The sequence below is a fragment of the Panicum virgatum genome, chromosome 2N (assembly GCF_016808335.1).
Source record: "Panicum virgatum strain AP13 chromosome 2N, P.virgatum_v5, whole genome shotgun sequence".
NCBI classification, from domain to species: domain Eukaryota; kingdom Viridiplantae; phylum Streptophyta; class Magnoliopsida; order Poales; family Poaceae; genus Panicum; species Panicum virgatum.
In genome coordinates this window covers 4120877-4130966 of record NC_053146.1, presented here as the reverse complement: position 1 = coordinate 4130966, position 10090 = coordinate 4120877, and the positions used below count along the sequence as shown (strand labels likewise).

General features: G+C 48.5%; 2 protein-coding genes across 2 annotated transcripts; one reads left to right on the top strand and one right to left on the bottom strand.

Annotated features, from left to right (window-relative positions):
- Positions 1-2620: 2620 nt before the first annotated feature.
- LOC120659351 (protein LATE FLOWERING-like) lies at positions 2621-3619 on the top strand. The gene is made up of 2 exons (XM_039937467.1): positions 2621-2766; positions 2862-3619. The coding sequence occupies exon 2, from the start codon at positions 2891-2893 to the stop codon at positions 3428-3430; it is 540 nt and encodes a 179-aa protein (XP_039793401.1). The 5' UTR covers positions 2621-2766; positions 2862-2890; the 3' UTR covers positions 3431-3619.
- A 3222-nt stretch (positions 3620-6841) lies between these two features.
- LOC120662276 lies at positions 6842-9429 on the bottom strand. Its single transcript, XM_039941458.1, has 5 exons — positions 9082-9429; positions 8751-9007; positions 8249-8667; positions 7088-8030; positions 6842-7003 (listed from the first exon to the last, which is right to left on the bottom strand). Exons 1-4 carry the CDS (start codon positions 9416-9418, stop codon positions 7097-7099), a joined length of 1947 nt encoding a protein of 648 aa, XP_039797392.1. The 5' UTR covers positions 9419-9429; the 3' UTR covers positions 6842-7003; positions 7088-7096.
- Between the last annotated feature and the right edge of the window lie 661 nt (positions 9430-10090).

Below are 10090 nucleotides of genomic sequence, written 5' to 3'. Positions count from 1 at the left end.
GAACAGCCCATTACCCCTCCATCTCCACCTCCATACTTCGGCCCATACATGAATAATCTTGGCCTCCTTGGCTATTCTTCTCCCCACCAACACACAATATCCCAAACCTTATCTTTGAACCCACCAACACAGGCGCATGGACGCACGTCATCCTCCATCTCCCATCCCACATCCCTCCCAACAGCTTGCAAGAGGTGGAGACGGCGCGGTGGCGCGCGGCCTGCGAAGGCATGTAGGAGGTCGAAGCAGCGCGTGCGGCGATGGCGGGCGGGACATCACAGCGGTGCGCTGGAGGCCGCGTGGCAGCACGCGCGGCGATGGTAGGCGCTGCGGGGTGCGGAAGGCAGCGACGGCAGGTGCGGCGGGATGCAAGGTGCAGCGACGTCAGGCGCAGCAACGCGCAGGAGGCCGCATCATCGCACGCAGGTGCCGCAGCGGCGCGCAAGCAGCCTCCCTCGACTGCTCGGGCTTCGGCTGGCATGGGCACAAGAAAATCCCCATGCCGAGCCGGGCCCGGCACAGCACGAAATGGGCTCGTGCCTAGGCCGATGATGTGGCACGATGGACAGCACGACATGACCTGTTAGCCTATTCGTGCCGGGCCTGGCCCAATCTATTTGTGCCCGAGCCAGCACGGGCTTGGGCTGGGTCGGGCTGGGTAGCCTGAATGACCATCTATATCCCCACTGCAACTGATGCTGATGTCGCCCCGTCCAACCTTCCTCTCTCACCTGGTCCTGATGCCGCACCCCCTAGGCCTCCCTTTGTCCTTGATGCTTGCCAAATCCTTACCACACCAGTTGTCCATGCCTCCTCCAACCTTCCTCGAGCGAGACAGGTGCTCGGCCTAAGCACTACCGAATTTGGGTTCTTTGTTCTGTGCCAAGGGTAAATGGCAAAGGCTGAAATGCACACGGGAAAAGGTTTGCCGTGTGCAACACATGGCAAACCCCGCACGGCGTATATCGACCGGCAAAGGCAAATTTGTTGTGGTCCATTATTCAGGCGGCAAAGAGTGTTTGCTGTGTGTCAATTGACTCTCGGCAAAAAAAAAATTTGGCATAACAAAAAGAAATTTTATCGCCGCCGCCGGCCACTGGCCAGCGCCGCTGCCGCCACCCGCCCGCCATCGCTGCTACCGCCACTCGCCCGCCGTCATTGCTGCCGCCACCAGCTTGGTGTCGTGGCCCTGCTGATAAGCCGCCACTGGATCTGAGCTCGAGCTCCTGCTGGCCGCGACTGGCCACGACATGGAGGCGAAGCTAAGCTGGAGCCGCCACCGCCGCCGGATCTGAGCTGCGCCGCCACTGGCCGTGCTGGATCTGAGCTTCGCCGCCACAAACCACGTGCTGGAGCTCCTGCTGGCCGCAGCTGCTGCTCCTCGCCTGGCCGCCCCTCCTCACCGATCGATCTATTCCGGTGAGGGGCGAGCGGGGGGGGGGAGTCGCGAGAGGGAGGTGGAGGGAGAGGAGAGGGCGCCGGCCTCCAGGGAGAGAGGATAGCGCAGGGAGAGGGAGTGAGGGGGCAGCGCCGGTTGAGGGAGGGAGGCGATGGCGGCGGCGGCGGGAAAGGGAAGGGAGGGGGCGGCGCCGGGAAAGGGAGAGAGGGGATGGGGTTGCGTCAGGAGAGGGAGGGGATGGGGACGACGTCCGTAGAGGGAGGAGAGATTTTATGGGAGAGGAGGGATTTGTCGTGTGCCCAGATCTGGGCACACGGCAAACCCCCCTTTGCCATGTGTTTTTTTTACCGTGTGTTTTGGACACGGTAAAAGTTGTGTTTGCCGTGTGTTGAGTATTTGCCGTGCGTTTTTTGGTAGGCACACAGTAAACAATGTATTTACCGTGTGCCCAAAATGTTGCACACGGCAAACAGAAGGGCATACGGTAAACACACGTTTTTTGATAGTGAGGGCCATAGGTACCATCTCCAGAATCCACATGCCATGGAGGAGGAGGAGCTCCAGCAGTCCGCACGGAGCTCTAAATCAATGGAGCAGCACAATGGCCAGGCATCGGGTGATTCATCCCCTTGTCACCTTGTGTCGTTTCGTACTTCCCTGGCTCGCAAGCTGACCCAGCCGAGCTAGCTCGTTTGGATTACAAGCAGGACCGAACCGAGCTGAGCCGAGCCGGGAATCACAATGTGCATCCGTACGGGTCGCTGGTTGCTACCTGTTTGCCGTACAATCAGCCAGTGAGGTCCACATATGCATCTTTCAGCCTGCTCCCCTTGTCGTCATAAGCTTTTTCCGTGGCTTCCATCGAGGCCCTGTTCGAGGTGCTATGCGCTTCTGATGCCATAGTGCAAACAATTTAAAAGCATGTAATAAATACAAACCCTCCGGAATCTATTAAGGTATTGAAGTAGTAAAATACTTTTTTATATTACTCAAATTAATTAATTCAGCACCAAAAGCTAGTAATATATAAAATAATGAATTTCCTGCCATTACATATATATTTGCTCATCAATTAATGGCACACCATTGGCTATGCGATTGCAATTAATGGCCAATAATTGAGGATTTCTCCCAAAAACATTAGCAGTAATGATGTATTTGGTTTAGTGAAACAGAGCAGCTGTAGAGAAAGAATAATAGTGCTGTTCCTCGCCCCATAAATGTACTCGATCGCCGACTTGGTATCCAACTATCCGCTCCTACCAAAAGGACAGCGTGCCATCACTCACCTATAGCTCCCATCTCGGCCCCGTCGATGCGTCGTCCCTCCCATTTCTGGACAGAGAATCGCCGCCGCCATCTCCATTGTTAGCAAAACCAAGCACGATTGGTCGGCGGTGTGAACTGACATATTAACTTGTTTTCTCCTACTGATGCTTATTATTGACTGGGTGCTTTCTAGAACAGTTAGCAAGGCAGCTTTGCAGTGCCATGGAGCAGCAGGAGCTACACCTATCCCTGGCCCTGGCGCCGGCGGCCGAACGCCGTGAAGAGGTCGACGAGGTGGCGGCGCCGATGGCGTACGTCGGCGGGAAGAAGGTGCGTCTGTTCGCTTGCCTCTTCTGCGACAAGAAGTTCCTCAAGTCGCAGGCGCTCGGGGGCCACCAGAACGCGCACAAGAAGGACCGCGCCGCCGCCTGCTGGAACCCCCACGTCTACGCCGGCCACGACGACGCCGCTTTTCCAGGCGCGCTCGGCCTGTTGCCTGTCCCGATCGCGTCGCACGGGCACGGCGTCATAGACGTGAAGGTCGAGGCGGCGCCGGACGCCAGCACGCGGCTCTACGGTGACCATGTGCTGCTCCCGGGGACGGGGGCAGCCGGGCCCTCCGCCCTGGCCGGCCGCGGTGGCACGGTGGAAGTTCTCAATTGGAGGACGACCTCCCGAATGTCTGCCCCGCCGGAGATCGCCAAGACCGCCATCGCGCCCTCCAATTCCGGCGAGGAGCTTGACCTCGAGCTGCGACTCTAGATCATCCACGACTGCTTCCTCGGGGTCGAGGACAGAGATATTTTGACACGCACACGCATCTGTTGCCGGCTAATCTCAGCTGTTAAATTAAAATCAGTCTTGTTGCATCTTGGCTACCTATCACTCATGTTGCGGTCTCTGTACCTTGCTTCATTATCAATGGATCGATATACGGGTCATTCTTATTTCCTTTCTAGGGGATATATAATTTGTTAGTAACTACTACCACTACCATTAGTTTCATGCATTGGTGATGACAGTTACTGTAGTTGTTCCTGCTTCAGTGGAAGCTCATATCCTATGTTATTGAACATATACTTCCCCTGTTCCAGAGTAAGGAAAACGTTTTTATCATTGTTTGATATAGGAAAAAGACTTGATCAAACTTATCATTTTTTGACATTTGATAGGACAAATAAACTCAAAAGTCCTTCATACTTGCAAACTGATGGAGTATATATACATTTGCAAGCAACCTTTTTTTATCTCAAAAGATCAGTATCCGGCACAATGTAAATATTTACAAGAACACAAATAAACTCAAAAGTACATTTTTTTTGTACAGAACATTTCCGAAGCCTTACGCCCCACAAGACTAAGGAGGTGTAATAAAAAGCAACATCAGTATATTAATACATAATCACAAAATATTTTGATCTACATTTGAACTACTGTTGAGCGGAATCTTTTTTGAAGCGGTTCACCTCTTCATTCATCACTTGGCATGCAGTTTAGCACCGCCATCGTCTGCAACAACGCTAGCTATCATTGTTAGAAAAATGAACACTAGTACCGGTCAGCAACCCCCTTTAGTACTAGCCGGCCAAAATGCTAGGTACTAAAGGGGCTGTTTAGTACCGGTTGGTAACGCGAAACATCACAAAGTCACAAGTCACGCCAATTTTTCACGCGTAAATGCCCATGCACGGTCGTGAGGATTCGAACCCACGACCTCCGACCTCGTGCGTAGCTTTCTTACCATCCCACGTATGCATCACATGTGACTGGGTGGAAGATGCATTCCTTTTGAAGTAACTCATAATGATCATTTAGTACCGGGCTAAGACACCGGCTGGTACTAAATATCGCCTTTTAGTACCGGGCGGTATTTTGGCCCGTTACTAAATGATTGGACCATTTTAGTACCGAGCCAAAACACCAGTCGGTACTAAAAGACGACATTTAGTACCAGACCAAAACACTGGCCGGTACTAAAAGGCGATATTTAGTACTGGCCGGTGTCTTGGGCCAGTACTAAAATGGCTTGGGAGACATTTAAGTTTGGACCCGGTACTAAAATGACTCTAGGTGACTAATACCGTACCGAAAATTAACCGGTTCTAATGTGCATTGATGAATGCTAATTTTTCTAGTAGTGCATATTAGTGTCTACATGCCTCCATATACTCATCTTGATCCCATGCATGGTCTATTGGGCGTAGCTAGCTCGGCTCGCCTTGAAGCCCCTATGAATAATCCAGAGATGATACTTGAAATAAACTATATTTATGTCGGTTCACTTATTCATATCATATTATTGCCATATAGACAAAGCTAGGTGTGAGACCATCAAGGAACATTCGGCTCCATCTTGGCACACCATATAGACTATATGCAGCTGATTTTTAAGTTACTTCACTAGTTTGTATATATCAACTTACAATAATTCAACAAAAAAATTTAAAACAATAAATGTCAAAATTTATTAGTTGTAAGATGATTATGTTGTAATTCAATAAACATTTATTAGTCTGCCATCAGACTAGAGAAAGCAAATTAGCCCATCATGCTAATTAGTTGAGTGATTAATTATATTATTAGCTGGTCCTTTGGTACGTCCAGTCCCAGGAACGCAACACGTGCCCACCCTAGAACCCACGCTGTCCGCTGTTATATGCCCATGTACTCGATCAACACCCCGGCCCGGTGATGTGGACTGGAGTCCGGCCGGCCGGCCGGGTGTGTGGGTCTGCCTCTGGGATCTGCAGAAACCTCAGCATCAGTTGGTAGGGGACCTGCGTGCCCTTCACTTCCATGAACTATTCAAGAATTTTCCAATTATATTGAGATGAGACCTCATTTCTGGCAGGTCACTTGATCTTGTGGTACAGCAGCTTGCTGGATCATGTCTCCTCTTTGCATCCACGTTTATTTGTTGGCCATATCGCACAAGACAACCACTAAGTTTTAATTGTGGCATAACCAAGCTAGCACACTACTGGTAGTGACCCAGGTCTCTTCTCAAAAATAAAAGAGCGTCATATAGTTGCCTGCAATCAAATATATCTACTGAAACCAGGCATCATAATGACCTTTAGAATAATGATCAGGCCGGGAACATTATTCAAATTGATTATTACATACATACATACATACATACATACTTCTTGTGCTCTACTTATTAAATGTCTTACAGTAGAAAATAGTGGTCAGAAAAGTATTGAAGATGGTAGGAACTGATTCGAACCTTGTGGCTTTTTAGCTTTTCCCAACGTACAGTAGCGAAATTTTTTCTCCTTTTATTTTTATTTCAGGAGATTGTGGACCCTCAACAAGCTGGAAGAATATATAAATATATGTAACACGGGTCTATATATAATGTTAAAATAACCACCAGGTAAAAATTTTACCGGAATCCTCTTCCGTACACTGCCCAAACATGCAAATATAATTAAAGTTTGTAGGCCACCGCGCGTCACAGTGTGGCTATGGAGACGTGCGTGCTGTCTGCAGTAGGATCACATGCTTCGTTCTGTGCCTCGTTGCGTCGTCTTCCCCACGGCCACGCACGGCCTGCTCCATCCTGTCATCTTTTGATGGGAGCACCCTGACGCATTGCGTTGGCACCAATTAGAGCATGTTTTATGGTTACGCCGGCCAGCGGGCGGAGAAGAGCCAGCGCGGCATGCATTTAAATGCTGCTGGCGAGCGGCGCAGCAGCGGCAGCCAATCGGCAGCAAGCGGCCCAGCAGCGCTGCGAATGGGAGCTCCGCGCGCGCATGCGCCCGCTCGCAGCCGGCGTCCGGCGAGCAGGGTTTACCTTTTCGTTTTTTTTCCGAATTCCGCCGTTTGCCGGAAACGAAATTTCGGTCGAAATTTCGCCGAAATTCGCTAATTCCGAACGGGAAGTGAATTCAAATTCAAAAAACGAAATTTCGGTGAATTCCGACCGAAATTTCGGTGATTTCGACCGAAATTTCGGTGATTTCGACCGAAATTTCGGTTTTGTCACCGTAAAATGATGCAAATTAACAGAAAATGATGTGTATATATGGAAAAATTGAAAATTTTGGCAAAATTTCCCCTGATTATGTGTATATTGACAGTTCATAATGCATAACATATATATAACTCCACAAAACAATGACAAATACACCATTTAACACATAACTCATGTCCAAAGTCCACACATACAACGTAATACATCCAAAGTCCATTAGAATTATTACACATAACTCATGTCCAAAGTCCACACATAGAACGCAATACATCCAAAGTCCCTTAGAATTATTACAATCCAAAGATACAACAGAGGCAAAGACATAGTCCAGAATAATCCATGTAGCATATTCTCTGCATTTAAATATTTATGTGAAATAAATTGAATAAGTAGAGGAAGCAAAACGTATAGATAAGTTCTGTTGATAGGATAAGTACCTGCATTCTTCAGTCCTCAAATCTCTCTCCCGGTGGTCCCTCATACGGCTCGTCTGTTGGTGGCAAATACACGTATGTAGGTGGGCGATATTGCAACTGTGGAGCTCCATATGGTAGGTAGCCGTGATAATCCAAATAAGTCAATGCTGCAACTGCCTGCGGAAGTGGCGGGTTCACCACCCCTGGTGGTGGCCACAGAAAGCCCCCTGCAGGGGGAGAAGTACTGTAAGGGTTGTAGTACTGACCACTGGAGGCAGAGTTGGAGCTATCTTCATCATATGCAAGTGGGGCATGTCGACCATGTCGATGTGTCGATGTTGTTTGTCGTTGTGAAGTAGGTGCTCCATGATCTGTATCTTGTGTTGCATGGGTGAAGTCCTCCTCCCCAGTGAACCTTATAGTAGGAGATATACGATAACCACCACTTTCGTTGCCATCATTGCCATCACCTTCACTGCTACTGGAATCATCATCATCATCATCATCATCATCATCATCATCATCATCATCATCATCATCATCATCACCAATGTCCTCACCACCACTAGGCTCAGGTGTGGTATCGTCACTACCTAACTCCTCCTCAGTGCGTGGTTTCTTCCCTTTTCTCATTTCGGGACCAATCTTAGTCTTCCTTTTTCCCAGATGTGTGTCCCCAATTGTTTCTTCGGCCCATGTCTCCACATCTTCATCGTGACCATAAGAAGAGCCTATGTCAGTGAACATCTGGCTCGGCAATGGAGTGTCAGTGAAGTCAGAGTCTTCATCAAATGCTGGGTCTCCATTGGACCTTGATTGCTTCATCCAATCTTGAATTGCTGATGACTGCCGGTACAAAGAAAGATCCATGAAACTGCTAACTGGATCATAGTCATATGGATCGACCCCTCTAGTAGCACGTTGCAGACGCAAGCGGAGGTTGTAGTTCACAAAAACCTTGCATCTATCACAGCCATGATCTTTTCAAACCGGGGGTAGTCACTGCTGAACTTGCTGGCATATGTCTGCCTCATGTTTTGATACTCCATTGTCACCTCACTCAAATTAGGTGTCTTGTCTGTGTCAGCAAATCTCAAAAAAATGTACAGAGGCTCAACATCATTGATCACATACTCCATATTCGCCCACCATTCAAGACTTGTGATACATTCGTAAATGTACCTTCCAGTTTCACTTTTGAAGTGGCGGGACTGTCGGAACTCAGGTGACACTAACCATGTCATGAACTGGTCCTTCTTCTTATACATGCTTTCAAGGAACATGTAGTTGGTCCCAAATCTTGTTACATTCCACTTGACCAACTCTCCACCGATGGCTTCCCTCATCATGCTGTGTAAACTGTTGGAGTTGTAGAGCCAGCTGCAAATTCGTTGCGCGCTTCGAATACAAGCATCATGCTCCGGCCACTTCCCTATGTCCTTCAGCATAAGGTTGATGGTATGGGCAAGGCAAGGCTGCCATGCAATGGTAGGGAACTCCTGACAGAGAATTTTGCAGGCTTTTTTGTAGTTCGAACCATTATCCGTGACAAGCTGAACCACATTGTGAGGCTCCACTTTCATGACCACTGCTCGTATCTCCTGCACAACATTGCCAATGTGATATGCGTATGGTACTATATTTTATGCCAACGTGAGAACAATGCATCGATACATGGACTTACCTTCAACAAGTATTGATGGTCCTGTATTTTGTCGGACGCATTGATGGACTTCAAGAAATACATGGTGCCACCGCTATACACCAAGAAATTAATGACCGAATTACGCATAGGCCCCGTCCACGAATCACACATGATCGTGACTCCACATTCATCCCACTCGTTCTTCCACTTCTCTATCTCTTTCTCTATCTCCTTCACATTCTCATCCAAATATTTTCCATCTATCTCCCTCCCTGATGGTATTTTGATTCCAACACCTGCGGTCATAGAAGAGAAAGCATTAAGATCACAATAAAGGATATGTAATGTAGCTCAAAATATACATTGTTACCTTGTTTCTGGGTCTCCACGATCGCAGCTTTAAAGTATGGGTCATCGACTTTCCGGCCGGGAATACCGACAGCATGGCACGCCTTCGCCCATGCCCTCCCTAGAAGCTCTCTTGATGTCCTCCCCTTGACAGTCCATGGGCCGGTATCAATCCTTTGCTGTCGTGGAGCACTGCTCAAACCTAGGTGGTAGTCCCTAACCCTCTCGGGGACTTGTGACTGACTCCTTCTGAACATCGAAGGCTGTGGTCCACCACTGCCTCCAACACCACCACTTATAGATCCAGAAGCAGCTCCAGATCCGCCACCCCTCTCGTATCGTGGCCCAGCTTGCTGCATAAAGTCATACTCTTGGCAGGACTGGTGTAAGGCAGCCTGTAGCTCTGCATCCTCGTCGTGCCCCTAGCCACCCTCCTCCTCTAGGTCAGTGTGCCGCCCCCTTGCTACTTGGTCCCTCAGCACTCTTTCTCGGGCCCTTGCTTTTGCTCTAACCTTGTTCCTGTCCAACTGCTCACTAAAGAATTGCTTAACTTCGATCGGAACCGAAGGGCAGTCCTTCACATCTTTCCCCTTATGTGCCAAATGCTCTTTGAACCGTGTTGCTCCTCCCCCACCCTTCTCCTCCCTGCAATACTTGCATTTGAAACCACCCCCGACCTTTTGGCCATGCTCCCAAACTACGTCTGGCATTGTCCTACAATTACAGAAAAATAGCACGGTGTAAGTTCATGAATATCACATAGTATCTACAATTCGTGCTCTTTTTCATCATACAAACTAGCACGGTGTAAGTTCATGAATCGGCTATTAAATTCATCACTAATATTCAATACAATTCATATCCAAAATGTTTGAATGATTTTTTCTATACATTCCATGCCAAATCAACTAACAAATCCTAACATTTCCTCTAACCCTAGCTTCCCAATTTCCTCTAACTAGCATGAAGTTCATCACATATCAGCAGTAACTAACTTAGATCAACATCAACAAGCATCACCATCACAAAAA